This window comes from Eurosta solidaginis, chromosome 4, assembly GCF_040869045.1.
Source record: "Eurosta solidaginis isolate ZX-2024a chromosome 4, ASM4086904v1, whole genome shotgun sequence".
Classification (NCBI taxonomy): domain Eukaryota; kingdom Metazoa; phylum Arthropoda; class Insecta; order Diptera; family Tephritidae; genus Eurosta; species Eurosta solidaginis.
The window spans coordinates 70,549,533-70,567,789 of NC_090322.1; the positions used below are offsets into that span (position 1 = coordinate 70,549,533).

The 18,257-nt window shown below is 41.6% G+C and overlaps 1 protein-coding gene across 1 annotated transcript in view; it reads right to left on the reverse strand.

The window, feature by feature from the left end:
• The window catches only part of LOC137249942 (zinc finger CCCH domain-containing protein 18), a 91,868-nt gene that overhangs the window by 69,750 nt on the left and 3,861 nt on the right, over positions 1–18,257 (reverse strand). The window contains exon 2 of the mRNA XM_067782038.1: positions 6,875–7,251. Coding sequence (XP_067638139.1) covers positions 6,875–7,251 — 377 coding nt within the window. The remainder of the gene's footprint in view (positions 1–6,874; positions 7,252–18,257) is intronic.

Sequence of the window (18,257 nt, forward strand, 5' to 3'; positions counted from 1 at the left end):
CCAACTGCGTATGTCCGAACCCATTCTCTTCCATACATAGCTTTTCGTTATCAATTTAATAGCTGGTTTCGCCCCTGGGTGGGCCAAACCATGACAAGCATTAAATATCAGTTGTCGTAACACTTTTGGCACGTATGGTCGTAGTGTGCCGGTTGATTTATCACAAATTATTACGATGCCCCATTGTTGATGTCGGTGTTCCACTAACTGCAACGAGGTTTGTTCGCCATCAAGTAATTCTTTAAGTTCGTTACATTTTGCTTGCTCGTCATGCAGTTGTTGCATATCTACTGGCGTCGGTAGCGAAAACGTCTCGACCCTTGAGAGCATATCGGCTACAATATTATCTGCGCCGCTGATGTGTCGTATGTCCGAAGAAAACTGACTAATGAAATTAAGCTGTCGTGTCTGCCGTGGTGAAAGTCTCTCCCACTTCTGTTCCAATGCATGTGCCAACGGTTTGTGATCCGTGAAAATAATGAAAGCTGTTCCCTCTAAATGATAACGGAAATGCCGTGTTGCCTTGTAAATTGCTGTTAGTTCACGATCATATGCGCTATAGCGTCGTTCTGTTGGGGTAAACTTCTGTGAGAAAACCCCTAATGGCATCCACTTACCCTTAACTAATTGCTGTAGCACGGCACCGACTGGGACGTCGGAGGCGTCAGTCATTAAAGCTATTGTGGCATCTTTCATGGGGAACGCAAGGAGGGCCGCTTCTGCCAATTGTTGTTTCAGTCTTTCGAACGCTTCTGTTGTTTCTCTCGTCCAACGGATCTCGATTTTATCTCTTTTCTTACATGGTCCCATTAATTTCTGTAAAGGTGCCTCGGTGGCCGTAGCATGGGGCAAAAATCGCCTATAAAAATTTACTGTCCCCATAAACCTTCTCAACTCGTGCACTTCCTTCGACTTTTTGCACTGTGGAATACCTTTGACCTTCTGTGGCAGCGGTCTGACACCATCCGCTGAGACTAAGTGTCCTAAAAACTCCACTTTTTCTAAACCCAGTTGAAATTTTTCACCGTTGATAACTAACCCCCTCTCGCGGTAACGATCAAAAAGCTGTTTGAGATACTCCGCATGTTCCTCTGGCGACGTGGAAGCTACGAGTACATCATCTAGGTATGGAAATACAAAAGATAAACCTTTTACTGTTACGTCAATGTAGCGTTGGAACGTTTGAGCAGCATTCCTTAACCCGAAAGTCATATATTTATACTCAAATAGTCCGAACGGCGTTAGAATAGCTGTCTTTGGTACGTCTGCCGGGTGCACTGGGATCTGGTGGTATGCCTTCTTGCAATCTATTACCAAAAAAAAATGTTTCCCGAACAATTCACCACCTAAGTCCTGTATATGCCGAATTGGATAGCTATCTGGCACTGTTTTCGCCTTCAACCTCCTATAATCGCCGCAAGGCCGCCACGTCCCGTTTGATTTCTGCACCATGTGCAGCGGGCTCGCCCATTGACTACTTGAGCGCTGAAAAATCCCGCATTCGATTAGGTACTCAAACTCTTCGCGCACTCCAGTTTTTCAGGAGAAAGTCGTCGCACCCTTTGCGCTACCGGTGCCCCTCGTGTCTCTATATGGTGTTGGACTGCTGTCGTGGGTATATTGGCCTTGAGCAACTCATTAGTAAGTTCAGGATAACGTGATAAGATCGCATGATAGGGATTAGCTCCCTTTAAAGAGAGTACACTATGTGGCGGCAGTATGATTTGGCAAAGCGCCCGAGTACGCGTTGCTTGATCGATGATAGCTTTGTTTTTTAAATCCGGCAACACGTCGTATTATAGGATGCGCAACTTCGGCGATTATGAAGCACCATTTAAATGGCCGTCGTAGGCCTAGATCGAATGTTATCTGTCGTTTGCCGAATGTATTAATTGTAGTATTGTTCGCAGCAACCAATTTCATTGCGTTTGGTTACATACTCTCACCGTGACGTTTGGGTACGACCGAAGCTTCGGCGCCCGTGTCGATGAGGAATTTCATTGAGGACGTTTTGTCCCGAATGTAAAGGCGGCTGGAGTTCATATCTTCCTCCGACATAGCCGCTTTGTACGGAGGGCTGACTAGTTTTCCGAAAGTTCTGGTGTGAAAGCGCATGGTGGCCGACACCGTTACGTTCTTGCCCACTGCGTGAGCTGGTCGGTCGTGCTTGTTGTCGAGGCAATGCGATCCGTTGCTGTATATACGTTACCTCCCGCTTCTCTAAACGATCTAACCTATCCACCAATTCTGAAATGACTGCTGTTACATCGTCACTTGGTTTGCAAATAGCATCGATGCTACCAATCATAGTTGGAATTGCCACTATGCCATCAGCTTTTTTTGCCAACTCTTCTACTTCACCCTCCATCGTTACTAAAATTTGCTGCGCATGGAGGGGCAATCGTCGCAGCCATAAGGACTTCAACAATTCTTTACCTAGCTGCTGATTCGCCAGGTCTTTCATCTCTCGTAACAAAACTGTAGGCTTTTTCTGGCCCGATTCGCCCAACTCGCATAATCGGCTAAACTTGTTTCTTTTGATTCGCTAAATTCTTCGATCAATCGCTCTTTCAATATGTCGTACTTGTTTGCAGTGGGTGGCGAGGAAATAATGTCGCTGGCATGTGCCAGTACAGCTGAATCGATTTCGGCAACGACCGTAAAATATTTGGTATCGTCTGTAGTAATTCCCGCTCGTGCAAATTGAGCCTCCACCCGCGCAAACCATAAACGCGGATCTGGTTTCCAAAACGGTGGCGGTTTTACTGCCAACCGTGCCACTTGAAATTGAGCTACTGCCTCGCGAAATGTTTCTTCGTTATCGTTGGCCATGATGTGGAAAATGCCTCAGTAATGCTTGGTTGTACTATTCTGTTGTCGTCGGGGTCACCACTTATAGAATTTTAATGTTTATTCTATAATATTTAATTCAATAAAACTCAAACTTAAACTAAAAAGAACAATGTGTTATCTTCAAAGGGAAAATCCCCAAAATTATATATGCGTTGAAATTCAAAGTCTTACTAGACGTTGGCTGTAGTTGCTAAAACTCAGCTGTTCTATGATGTTGCGACATATTGCGGCAGGGTTCGAGTTGGGTAGTCACTACACATGTATATATCTAAATAACCAAGCATACAACTGAAGAAGGCATGTTCGTGAAATGTCTATACATTAGAAGAAATGGGCGAACGAGGCAACCGATAGTATAAAAGCAGCGCAAGCTGAGGAATCAGAGATCAGTTTGATTTTAACACACTTTTAGTGAAGCACACGAGTAATTAATTTGTGAAGTACTACTCCCAAAGTAGTATAAATAAAGCACATTTGGCTATACTGAATATTTGAGTTATTTATTCGACAGTTCAGCGATTCGAACGTTAACAGAAGGTGCATAGTAATAAACAATTCCCAAAATTCGTTACAATACTAATTCCACACAGAAAATTAATGGAGTCACGTAGTATTTGTTTAATGAAATAAATTAGTTTTCCCTTTTACACAGGGCCACTTGCTTAATTAGGCGAACATCTGTCAGTAGCCCCAAATATACATATGTATATTTACAAACAAATTTATTTAAAATGAATACCAGCCGTTTTCGCTTGAACTATTAAGGCCATCGAAATAAAATACATGCACATTGGACTGGGCCGAAAAATAAAGTGGCTAATGTCCGCTCCTAAATTTAAAGATTATGTTGAGAGGGTTTCGGAAAATTTTTTTTTTATTTTTTTTTTTTATCCTTCGAAATACAGCCGAAAAGGTTTTTTCGTTGAAACTTGGTTATTTGACGTCCGATTTTTAAAATTCATATGTCATTATTTTGGCCTTGAGAAGCTTCACATTTCCGTTTAATGTCCTTTTAAGCTTTGCTGCCCTCCCTATCCCAACTGATGCCCGCCAAGGGGAGCGTGCTTTCCGCAAGGTCACTGAATCCGCCTCGGCTCGTTTCATTCCCGAAATTCGGCCCACTTCCCGGCGGAGGCCGAAAGTTTAGCGAGAGAATGTGACCTTATGAGACAGCTAGATCCCGGCGACCAATGAACTGCAAAAATCGAGCACAACAACTTTCGATTACATTCGGCAAAATGATCGTGTTCAATGATCCAACTTGCTTAAACGAACATAATCGGCATTGATTTAAAATCAACTAACTTATAACATGTATGAATATAATCAATTGAGGCGTTTGCTCGTTTGCCTCAACGGCGATTACATTCATCGGAATGAAAAGGCAAATATGAAAACTTCATGCGTCTGAATATTTGCATGATTCTTCTGCCCTTACGTGACGGCGCCAAGATACATATAAATATACATATAAACATAAATATAAACATTGCTTACGATTCTGTTTGTTTGCCGAACTAAACGATACTAATTCTCGTGCTTTGATTTTATTCTCCGCTTACCTTCGTTTGATCAATACAATCGTACGCAAAACCTGTTCGGTCATTCGATCGCAATCATGCTAACAGAGTCTTGTAAAGACAGATGCTGAGTTCATTCAATTACGAGTTTATTCAATTATGAGTTTATTCAATATGAGTTTATTCGCATGATTGAATGTGAATGCAAGTTTTAGTGTTTGATTAAATCAAGAAAATTTGTGATTTTTGCAGTTTTCTGCCGGCGACCCCCAAATAAGGGATATAAACCAACGCATCAGATAGCTTGTTGATGAACACAAGCGGGCGAAATGGGAGGAGCACCTAAGCGGTTGTAACCTCTCTACCGGTGCAGGTAAACTTTGGTCCACCGTAAAGTCCCTATCGAATCCGTCTAGGCACAATGACAAAGTTTCCATCGCCTTTGGCAATAAAGTGCTGTCGGATGCGAAAAAATGCGCGAGCGCTTTCTGCCGACAATATATATTGCATTCTACGATCGACAAAGATAGGCGGAGGACCAACAGACACGCACATAAACATAAATTCAGCGCGTCACCAATTACTATCACCACCAAAGAGGTTGAGGATGCCATCGGTCATGCTAAACCATCCAAAGCAGTGGGCCCAGACGGCATAGCCATGCCGATGCTTAAAAGCCTAGGGAAAAAGGGTTTCAAATATTTAGCACATGTCTTCCACCTGTCTCTTTCCACCTTTGTCATACCCAAAAAATGGAAAATGGCCAAGGTGGTCCCGCTACTAAAGCCTGGGAAACCAGCTAACATAGGAAAGTCGTATCGCCCGGTATCTCTCCTATCGCCAGTAGCCAAGACGCTTGAAGCCATTTTGCTCCCCTACTTCAAAGCAAATTTGCAGCTAGCCTGCCATCAGCATGGCTTCAGAAAACTCCATAGCACCACCAACGCGCTAAATGCCATCAGCACCCAGATAAATTGCGGTTTATATCAAAACACCCACCATAGAACAGTACTCGTAGCGCTAGACTTATCAAAAGCTTTTGATACGGTCAACTATGGCACGTTACTGCACAACCTGGAAGGGTCTACCCTTCTCCCATGTCTTAAAAGGTGGACCGCAAATTATCTGGGCTGTCGGCAGGCATCGGTGCAATTTATAAATGAAACATCAAACCAAAAAGAATTAAACAGGGGGTGCTACAAGGTGGTGTCCTATCCCCACTTTTGTTTAATTTCTAAGCTACCTTCGCCACCAGAAGGAGTTACTATCGTTTCCTACGCCGATGACTGCACAATAATGGCCATAGGCCCAGGCCCAGGGATCGATAAGCTTTGCAACAGAATAAACGGCTACCTCCCTGATCTCCAGTTTTTTCGTCTCGCGAAACCTGGCATTATCACCGACAAAATCCTCCGCGACCTTATCTACAACATGGACGTCCCAAATGTCGACCATTTTGAACATCCACGTCGATGGCACTACGCTACCGACTGTCCTACAACCCAAAATCTTGGGTGTGACGTTTGATCAGGATCTACATTTTGGTGAGCACGCAGGCGCAATTGTACCGAAAATCCAGAGCCGTAATAAAATCCTAGAACCCCTTGCTGGCAGTACTTGGGGAAAAGATAAAGAAACGCTCATTACCACTTACAAAGCAATTGGCCAGCCGATTGCATGCTACGCGTCCCCTATATGGTCGCCAAGCATAAAAATAACCCACTGGAATAAGCTACAGGCCTGCCAAAATCCTGCGCTCAGAACCGCCACGGCTGTCTTCTTATGTCCCCAGAACACCATCTACATAATGTGGCGAGAATACTCCCCATCAGGGAGAGATATGAGATGCTAACCAAACAGTTCCTGTTGAATACCCAGAATCCTGGGCATCCCAACAGACACCTGATTGATGAGCCAACACCGCCTAGGGGCTTAAGGAGTCATCTCCGTAAGCATTTTGAGGAAATACAGCACCTGAGAACCCAGCCGTATGAAGCAAAAAAACACAAGCAGTTTCTTGGTGAACTCCACAAACAAGCGTCGGACCTTTATGCCAGGAATTGCCCGGTGAATGCAGTACTCAGAGAACGGTACCCATAACTTCCGAAAGAGGAACACATACTCCCCAGGGAAACGCGAGTCACTCTGGCTCAACTTCGTTCTAGATACTATAACAGGTTAAACTCTTACATATCCAGAATCAACCCCGACATACAAAATGTATGCCCCGCTGGCAATGTGTCCCCACATGACACCAACCATCTCTTTAATTGTAATGTGGAACCCACGCCTCTAACACCCCTTTCATTATGGTTCACCCCTGTTGAAACAGCAAGTTTCTTTGGACTCCCATTAGAGGATATTGATGACAATTTGTGATCGGTCGCAGCTATTAGGTGGGGCGAAGTATTGCTACAACAACAACAACAACCATCTTGGTGACAATTCAATAGGACCACATTGGACCTCCTAGGCTTATTTGATTTTATGAATTTTAATACCTTTCCGAGAGTTTTTATTTGATCCAATTTTTTACGCAAATCCGTTATTACAGCATTCTGACTGTTATCAGTTTCTAAGGAGAACCGACGCAGGGAGTTATTTTCGACTTGATTGCTTTCTTTGTCAGGCTGTGCTGATGTTGCTGAAGCATTTGTTGCTTCATCTTCTATAGATTGTTTGCTATTGTTTACAACTGAAGAACGTTTTTCACTCTCCATTTCGCTTACGTCACTCAAATCTTCATGGCTTATATCTGCTCCTCCATTACGGAAATTGGAATTAGCACTATTGCTTCGACTACTATTGTTTGAAGATAAGCTCGAATGTCTCGAGCTTCGTTGAGACTTTGTAGGTTGAGGAGACGTTGTGCGGCTTCCTTTAAGAGAAAAAGAGAGTTCATCGTTAAAGAAAAGTTAAACATTCATGCATTATTTTTCATAAGGGGAAAATATAGAAAAACTAGAAATAAATTCAAAATGGATAACAGCTCACAATACTGGTTAAATAAAAACCTAAGAAATTAAAAACATAGTATGGGCTCATTATGAAGATGTAGCGTAGCGTTACAAAAATATAACCCCTACTGTTACTCCTTTCTTACTTGCGCCTGAAATTATGCTTTATACAGCGCAGATATCTAATGCATTTAAATTAAACTATACAGCTGATAGCATACGGCATGGTAAAACAAAAATGTTCCGATGTGACGGTTCATTTCTTTAGTTCTTTACAACACAGGCCGTATAAAAGAAACGAATTTCCTGTTGGCATTTCATTTCATAGTTTTTGACGAGATAACACCTTGACCTGAGCTCTGGCTTCGGCCCTAAGCCGGTCCGTTTGAGTAAGTGGGCTGCTGTATTCTTCGGAACAAATCGATACCATTGTTGGTTTGAACCTTTCCCCAATTGCCTTCTTTGCATACTTTATTATTTGCACAGTACATACTTTGTATGAAAGCTACGCTTTTGTTGGGTTCATTTCTGATTTGCTTTGTTATATTTGTAGAAATTAACCAGTTATGTATATTTGTGTTGTTATGCAGGGGGTTGTTGTTGTTGTTGTTGTAGCAGTGCTTCGCCCCACCTAACAGCCGCGACCGATCCAAATTGTCATCAATATCCTATAACGGGAGTCCAAGGAAACTTGCTGTTTCAACAGGGGTGGACCATAATGAAAGGGGTGTTAGAGGCGTTGGTTCCACATTACAATTAAAGAGATGGTTGGTGTCATGTGGGGACACATTGCAAGCGGGGCATACATTTTGTATGTCGGGGTTGATTCTGGATAGGTAAGAGTTTAACCTGTTACAGTATCCAGAACGAAGTTGAGCAAGAGTGACACGCGTTTCCCTGGGGAGTATGCGTTCCTCTTCCACACGTTTTGACTACTTTTCTTTGAGTACTGGATTCACCGGGCAATTCCTGACATAAAGGTCCGACGCCTGTTTGTGGAGTTCACCAAGGACCTGCTTGTGTTTTTTTGCTTCATATGGCTGAGTTCTCAGGTGCCGTATTTCCTCAAAATGATTACGGAGATGACTCCTTAGGCCCCTAGGCGGTGTTGGCTCATCAATCAGATGTCTGTTTGGATGTCCAGGTTTCTGGGTATTCAACAGGAACTGTTTGGTTAGCATCTCATTTCTCTCCCTGATGGGGAGTATTCTCGCCACATTATGTAGATGGTGTTCTGGGGACATAAGAAGACAGCCCGTGGCGGTTCTGAGCGCAGGATTTTGGCAGGCCTGTAGCTTATTCCAGTGGGTTATTTTTATGCTTGGCGACCATATAGGGGACGCGTAGCATGCAATCGGCTGGCCAATTGCTTTGTAAGTGGTAATGAGCGTTTCTTTATCTTTTCCCCAAGTACTGCCAGCAAGGGGTTTGAGGATTTTATTACGGCTCTGGATTTTCGGTACAATTGCGCCTGCGTGCTCACCAAAATGTAGATCCTGATCAAACTTCACACCTAAGATTTTGGGGTGTAGGACAGTCGGTAGCGTAGTGCCATCGACGTGGATGTTCAAAATGGTCGACATTTGGGACGTCCATGTTGTAAATAGGGTCGCGGAAGATTTAGTCTGTGATAATGCCAGGTTTCGCGAGGCGAAAAAACTGGAAAGATCAGGGGGTAGCCGTTTATTCTGTTGCAGAGCTCATCGATCTGTGGGCCTGGGCCTATGGCCATTATTGTGCAGTCATCGGCGTATGAAACGATAGTGACTCCTTCTGGTGGTGAAGGTAGCTTAGATATGTAGAAATTAAACAAAAGGGGGGATAGGACACCACCCTGTGGCACCCCTTCTTTAATTCTTCTTGGTTTTGATGTTTCGTTTCAAAATTGCACCGATGCCAGCGACCGCCCAGATAATTTGCGGTCCACCTTTTAAGACATGGGGGAAGGGTAGACCCTTCCAGGTCTTGCAGTAACGTGCCATGGTTGACCGTATCAAAAGCTTTTGATAGGTCTAGCGCTACGAGTACTGTTCTATGGTGGGGGTTTTGATTTAAACCGAAATTTATCTGGGTGCTGATGCCATTTAGCGTGGTTGTGGTGCTATGGAGTTTTCTGAAGCCATGTTGATGAGAGGCTAGCTGCAAATTTGCTTGGAAGTAGGGAAGCAAAATGGCTTCAAGCGTCTTTGCTACTAGCGATAGGAGAGATATCGGACGATACGACTCTCCTATGTTAGCTGGTTACCCAGACTTTAGTAGCGGGACCACCTTGGCCATTTTCCATTTTTCGGGTATGAAAAAGGTGGAAAGAGACTGGTTGAAGACATGTGCTAAGTATTTGAAACCCTCTTTCCCTAGGCTTTTAAGCATCGGCATGGCTATGCCGTCTGGGCCCACTGCTTTGGATGGTTTAGCGTGACCAATGGCATCTTCAACCTCTGGCGGTGATGGTAATTGGTGACGCGCTGAATTTATGTTTATGTGCGTGTCTGTTGGCCCTCCGTCTATCTTTGTCGACCGTAGAATGCATTACATATTGACGGCAGAAAGCGCTCGCGCATTTTTTCGAATCCGACAGCACTTTATCGCCGAAGGCGATGGAAACTTTGTCATTGTGCTTAGACGGATTCGATAGGGACTTTACGGTGGACCAAAGTTTACCCACACCGGCAGAGAGGTTACAACCTCTTAGGTGCCCTCCCATTTCGCCCGCTTGTGGTCATCCACAAGCAATCTGATGCGTTGGTTTATATCGCTTATTTGGGGGTCACCTGGGTCGAGCTGTCTTATAAGGTCACGTTCTCTCGCTAAATTTGCGGCCTCCGGTGGGAAGTGGGACCGAATTTCGGGAATTCTCCCGGCGGGAATGAAACGTGCCGAGGCGAATTCAATCACCTTGCGGAAAGCACGCTCCCCTTGGCGGGCATCAGTCGGGATAGGGAGGGCAGCAAAGAGGTTGTCTGTAAAAGATTTGTATTCCTTCCACTTTCCTTTTTTAAAGTTTATGAAAGTGCGTTTTTCTGTAACGATGAAGTCGGCGGTACGCTGGAACGAAATAAGTATAGGCAGGTGGTCGGATGCCAATGTTACCATCGGCTGCCAGTTGACGCAGTTTACGAGATCTGCGCTCACGATTGAGATATCTGGCGAACTGTGACAGCTTCCTACCGTACGTCTGGGGCGTCTCCGTTTATTGTGCAGAACGTCGTTTCTTCTATTTGATCCACCAACATCTCACCCCTACTAACCGCCCGCAAGTTTGAATGCCATAGAGCGTGATGGGCCTAAGATAATGCGATTGTTGCGAGTGAGTAAGGCGCTAATATTAGGGCGGTATCCACTGGGGCAACAGGTGGCAGGAGGATGTAGATGTTGATGATTTCTAGGTTTGCATCGCCTGACCGGACATATAGGCCTTGACGTTCTAAGACATTGTCTCTGCGGTCGATGCCAGGATCAAATATATGATATTGCACAGAGTGGTGTATGATAAACGCGAGGCGCAGACTACGGGACGTCGGGTTTTGGGATCAAGGTCAGAACAGCCTGTCCGATGCAACCATCCCTTACACGAGACACACTGAACAGAGTATGACCGTCCTAAAAAGATTCTTTTCCGGCAGATGCAGCAAAACCATTTCTCAGGACCGGGGTCAGGAGACGGACCCGGATTGAATTCGATAACTTCCCGGAGCAAGAGAATATGGAGCAGTCCCGCTGCAAGGAGCTGCTGGGAGGATGACAATTTGTGGGAGGGACGCAACAAATTAAATGGGGTTACACTGTAATGACAGTCCTTGGTCGGGAAAAATCCCGAGTCGCTCCGGTACATAGAACCGACCGCCTTGGTAAGCATAAGTGCAGAATTGCTGCAAGATTTTAAACACACTGGTTTACACTGCGCAAAACACATATGTCGCTGCACTCTAAGCAGAGCGCTGCATGGCCTGTTCAAACAAAAGCCGTGTTTTTTTTACACGCGTATACGTTTCGTTTGCGCGTGAAAAAAAACGCCTACCCTCGCTTAGATAATGCTTAGGAGACCCATCTATCGGCAGTGGTTAAACAACTAGCTACAGCACAGAGTGTACCGAAAAGCGGAGACAAAACCCTCTGTTGTATTTCTTTGTATAAGATATAGCTGAATCAGTTGTAATAAATAGTGGACGCGCTTAGATACATAGAATTAGTGCAGAGGGCGAAACATAGACACATATTTAAGTTACATCTGAGTATAATGCGTATTGAAATTTAGTAGTACTAATTTTATGCGTAGCAATTTCAGAGGTGTATTTAAAGTTTGGCGCTTAGCAGTCCATATAAAGCTTAAGCGTAAACGTATATAGATGTGAAAAAACACAGCTAAAATTAGCTGCATAAAATCAGTGTCGGGTAACAAAAAACCCAAACAAGCACAAAACAAAATGCCAAATTAACAAATTTTTCCGTCATTTCAGTTGTTTTACTAATTATAAATGAAAAATGTATATTCAAAACAACTTTTTTATATTTTAAAATTGATTTTGGTTTTTATGTCCAGTTTTGCCTAGACCGCTGCTAGTTTTGCTGCTGCTTTATTGCTTTGTAGACAAACGTACAGTTATATTTACATGGCAGCAGACCCGACGAGGGGAGGGGGAATGGGGGATTCCCCCGGACCCGGGGTTTCTGAGGGGACCCGCGATTTAGAGGTGCTAAGACATTTTTTAATTCAACAGAGTCTTTAGTTGTTCCATGTGCAATTTTTAAGCCGAATTTCGAAAGCAACGAATATCTGCATTTCGTTTTAATATTATAGTGAAGTGTGAAAAACATTTTTGAAAAGTCCTTTTCCTTAAAATTTTAGAATAAATATTTCATTTGGCAGCTGGCCCAAAACGCTGTTTATAAATTTGTGCAAAAAACGTGAGGCAAACTATTTAGATCAACGCAAGAAAGACCAGTAGTTTGCTGTTGTGACAGCTGTAATTAATAAGAGATGTCAGCTCTATGTATTTCATCGATATATTTATATTTGTACTCATCTCTGGTATTATAGATATACATAGTTATAGATGTAAAACCATAACTTCCTTTCCACTTGTACATCTCATGGAATAAAGAGGTAATCATAAGAATCCAACACGTGTATCCTATTTAATCTACAACATGGCGCAGCCGGTAAATCATCAAATATCAAAATTTTAAGCATCACAAGAGCAAAATTATCATCAAAATTGTGACGACAGTAAGTTACGTGTAGTAGCAAAGCAATATTTCAAAGTGAAAGAAAACAAGTCGGATCCAGGAAACACGCCCGAACACGTGTGCGAGGAATCACTGGAACAGAAAGAAGCAGAAACAATGGAGACATCAATGAAGGTACCACCTCCATTATCCTTCGACGGCAATATAAAAGAAAAATGGAACAAGTGGAAGCAAAAATTCGATTTATACATGAAGGCCACAGGGCTGGACAAAAAAGAAGAAGAGAGGAAAGTTGCAGTGTTACTACATGTCATCGGCGATGAAGCACTAGAAAAGTTTAATACATTCGGGCTAAGTGGGCGGATAGCAACAAACTCGAGGCAGTGGCAAAATCATTCGAAAACTAATGTTCCCCTAAAGCGAATGAGACAGTAGAAAGACACTTATTTTTCACTCGTGTGCAACAGTGGTGAAAATTTTACAAATTATTTGACTGACCTCAAAACGCTGAGCGCTACATGCGGCTTTGGTAACCTCAAAGACAGTCTAATAAAAGACAGAATAGTCTCTGGTATCCGAGACTCAGAATTGAGGAACCACCTTCTACGAGAAGATAAATTAGATTTGGAGAAGTGCACACAAATATGTAAAACAGTAGAACTAGCAGACATACAAATGAAAACAATTGGTCAAGAAAAATGCAGACAACCATGAGGCAAATGGTGCCCATCCAAAGCAGGTTTCAGGCATTAAGAAGCAAACAGGCAGTCACATAAGCAATGACAAGGAGAGAAGCTCGACATATAACCAGCAGCGCGAGTGTCAGAGATGTGGTCGACAACATGGGTATCGCCAATGCCCGGCTTTTGGTAAAGTATGCAACAATTGCAAAAGAAAAAATCACTATGCTAAAATGTGTAAAGTTAAAACAAAATCAGAAACTCGAAATGATAAGGTAGACTCACCCTATGTTGGTAGTGTAGAAAGCACAAGTAGCGTACTAGACTGGACTGAAAAAATTATAGTAAATAACTAGTGCAAAATTGAGGTTAAGTTAGACTCAGGCGCGAGGTGCAATGTCATGCCTGTAAGCAAACTAAAAAATATAAAAATTGTTAAAACTAATGTAAAGCTAACAGCATATGGAGGTCAACATATAAATGTTATTGGAAAATGTAATCTAAGCTGTAAATTTGCAAATAGGGAAAATTCAGATCTGGAGTTTATAGTAACTGAAAACACAGATGATCAGCCAGTAATAATAGGTTTACCAAGTTGTGCAAAGAGTTCACAATGTGGAATCGAATCATAAAAGTTCCACAACTGAAAAAATATTAACGAAATATAAAAAAGATTTGACGGCATGGGTTGCATAAACAATTTTCAATATGACATTCAATTAAAAAATGATGCTAAACCTATTATTACTGCCTGCAGAAAAATTCCAATTGCACTAAATGACTCGGTCAGAAAAGAGTTAGAGAACATGGAAAAAGAGGGTTCACCCTATAGTTATTAGCAAAAAGAAAAACGGACAGATCAGAATATGTATAGACCCAACTGAACTGAACAAATCCATAAAGAGGCAACATAAAAAGATTCCCACATTTGATGAGCTGAGCTCAAGTATAGCCGGTAGCAAAATTTTTAGCGTGCTTGATGCAAGCAAAGCATTCCATCAAGTAAGGTTGACATATCGAAGTAGTTATATGATGACAATCATCACCCCGTTTGGTAGATACAGGTATCTAAGAATGCCGTTTGGCATTAACTCTGCCACTGAAGTTTTTCAGGAGTGTTTTCAGGAAATCTTTGGTGACATTGAAGGTGTCGATATTTACGTTGATGACGTCAGAATCAGAGGCAAAACCCAAGAGGAACATGATCGTAGACTGGAAAACGTTTTAGAAAGGGCCATAAAAAGAAACGTTAAACTTAAATTAGATAAATGCAGAATTGGTAGCAAAGAGGTTAGGTACATGGGTCATATTTTCACTGACCAAGGTATAAAAATTGATACAGATAGAGTTAAGTCAATCGTGGATATGAAACCACCAAAAAACAAGAATGAACTTGAAACTTTTCTTGGTATGATAACATATGTATCAAGGTTTATACCTAGCTTAGCGTGCAAAACTGCTGTGCTGAGGGAACTAACAAAGAAAAATATTGAATGGAATTGGGACGGAAATGCGACCAAAGCTTTTGTAGAACTAAAGAACGTTCTATGCAAAGCCCCTGTTTTACAATACTACGATGTAAACAAACCCACAGTTTTAAGTGTTAATGCGTCCAAAAGTGGCTTAGGCGCGGTCCTGTTACAGTCTAACTTACCTGTAGCCTACGCTAGCAAGGCGCTAACACAGACAGAGCAAAACTATGCTCAAATTGAGAAGGAAGCCCTAGCGATAGCGTTTGGTTGCATAAAATTTGATCAACAGATATATGGTAAAGAGATCATGGTAGAAACAGATCACAAACTGCTACAGGCAATATTTAAGAAGAGCATAAACAAGTGTCCGGCTAGGTTACAGAGTATAAGGCTTACATGCACACCCGTTCGGATAGAGGAATAAGAAAACCTGAATATCTAGATGACTATGTCGAGTAACAAATCAAACTTACCAAACGAAATTGACCATAACGAAATTGTAAAACGACCAATTTAATTTAAGTTATTTAAGAGGGAAGATGTGACAGCTGTAATTAATAATAGATGGCAGCTCTATGTATTTCATCGATATATTTATATTTGTACTCATCTCTGGTATTATAGATATAGTTATAGATGTAAAACCATAACTTCCTTTCCACTTGTACATCTCATGGAATAAAGAGGTAATCATAAGAATTCAACACGTGTATGCTATTTAATCTACAACAGCTGTTATCGTTAATGCTACGCCTGATGCTAGTCACGTTGAACAAACCACGTTCATTTTGCGCTACCTCCATTTCAATTCGAAAGCAACAAATTTTAAAATTCAAGAACGGCTTTTGGCTTTCGTGGATTGTAACTAGAACACAAGCGAGATTTTCGAGACCCGAGAAATCGGGAACTCGACTTCTCGCGAGATTCTTATGTCTCGAAGTAATCGTAAATCTCGCGAGTTTCTCGAAAGAAATTTATAGGTCGCTTTCTATTCTTGTATGTATTATGTGTCCCAAATATGAGCCAAATCGGACCACAAATACGATTTTTGTGAATATCTCGATCCTTGCGCCATCTAGCGGCGATCTTTTTCTTATTATTGCATTGTCATCGGGTTCTGAACTATATTCCAAGTTTCAAGCTTGTAGCTTATCGGGAAGTTACCTAAATTTCAATTACAAAATTCGTGCCAGCCAGCCAACCAACCACCCTGTCAAGTCAAGCTAAATAAAACCGTTTAAAAAGAAGGTAGTTCCACGCAAATTTGGGGATTTTTGAAGTTTCATAATCTTTTTTGTTTTGCCAGAAGCGTTGCCATACCATTACTGTTCAAGCCGATGCTAAGCAGTGACTTGATGCACATTAATAATTCAATCATTATGTCTACACATATGTACGTACACCCAGCGGAGAACAACGCATATATCTTATCTGAGGTGCTCACAAGAGAGGGCAATAATTTGTGCAAGTATTACTCACGCGCATATGACAAGCTATAAACGTAGTTGTGGCTGGTGATTTTGTAGCTGATAACTAACTAGTAGGTTCTGGAATGGAAAAGCCTAGAAGTATGCAATGAGGAAACCAGACAGTATAAAAGGCAACAACAGTAGAGGCGCGGAAATCAGTTTGGTTTAAGCAAGCTATTGGTTGCAAAGCCAAACCCATTATTGAACCTGAAGATGCTTACCACCCTTCCCTCAAAATAGTTTACGAAGTTGTAAATTATGCTTGTAACAGCGGAAATAAACGATACGACTCCAGTTATCGCTTCGACTTTGCGAAGGCCAATTTTAAAAAATTAAATCGTGATCTATCTCGAATAGTGTGGCCAATATTTAATGCTGATGTGGAGCAAAGCGTTTCTCACTTTTACAATACCATTTACTGTCTTTTTGAAAAATACGTACCTAAGCGGATTTGTGTACATTCCGATACAAGCCAAGTATGGTTCACTGAAGAGCTGAAAATTTTAAAGAATAAAAAGTCTCGATCTTTCAAGTTGTTCAAAAAGACGGGTTTACATAACCATTACTTACAGTACTCGATTCTACGCTGCAAGTATTTTCAATTGAACAAAAAGTGTTACAAAGCTTATCTTTGTAAAATGAAAAGAAATATAACTTGCAACCCGAAGGCATTTTACGGATTCGTAAACTCTAAACGCAGGGTGAAAGGGTTTCCATCATCCATGAAATTCCAAGATAATATTTCCAGCGATGATCAAGAGATCGCCGACTTCTTTGCGGAATTTTTCAAATCAAATTACTCTATTGAGACCAACGTTTCACCTAATGAATACCCATACCATATTGATTCATGTTATTCAATCAGAGCTCCATTTATATCTTCAGAAGATGTATTATCTTATTTAAAAACTTTAAAAGTATCATATTCATACGGCCCCGACAGGATCCCGACACACTTTCTTAAAAAATGTGCCGCAAACATCTATCAGCCGCTAACAGATTTATTTAATTTATCTTTAATTTATGGCGTTTTCCCAACAATATGGAAGGAATCTTTTCTTATTCCGCTTCATAAAAATGGAAGCAGGTCTTCAATAGAAAACTACCGGGGCATAGCAAAGTTATCCGCTATCCCAAAGTTATTTGAGGCTATTGTTACCCACCACCTAACATTCTCTATTTCCCCCATAATTGCAAGCTCGCAGCATGGGTTCTGTAAGGGCAAATCACCTATCACCAATTTACTAGAATTTACCACCCACGTTTCTAATGGATTTAGAAAAGGCCTTCACACTGATGTAATTTACACCGATTTCAGTAAAGCTTTCGACAAAGTATCACACCCATTACTTATTCATAAGCTCAGTCAACTCGGTTTTCAACCCCATCTTATATGTTGGATTTCCTCGTATCTTGGTTATCGTACGCAAAAAGTAATCTTTAAAAATACACTTTCTGGGGTCATCAATGTTTCTTCTGGTGTTCCTCAGGGCAGCCATCTTGGTCCGATTCTGTTCTTGTTGTTCATAAACGATATATCTGGTACAATTAAATACTCAAAAATCTTGATGTACGCAGACGATGTAAAACTTTTCAAATCATGTGCCTCGGTTGAGGAACATTCCTTGCTTCAAATGGATTTAAATCACTTGGTTACCTGGTGCAATGTAAATTATATGCCGCTCAATCTCAAAAAATGTAAATTCATGTGTTTTTCTCGGAGAGCTTCGCCATCAGCTTCATATACAATTAACAACTATAGTCTAGAAACTGTAAATAATTTTATTGACTTGGGAGTCATGATGGATTCCAAACTTAGTTTCAATCTTCATATTAATGCTACAGTGAATAAATGCAAAGGTGTTTTTGCATTTGTTAAACGGTGGTCAAAAGAATTTAACGACCCTTACATGACTAAAGCACTTTTTACAACATTAGTTAGGCCAATATTAGAATACGGCTCGATAATTTGGAATCCGCGTTATCAAGTCCATGCAGACAGTCTCGAATCAATACAAAAACAATTTTTACTATTTGCCTTAAGAAATTTCCAATGGGACTCTTTAACTAATCTTCCACCTTATACTAATCGATTAAAGCTTATCAATCTTCCAACTCT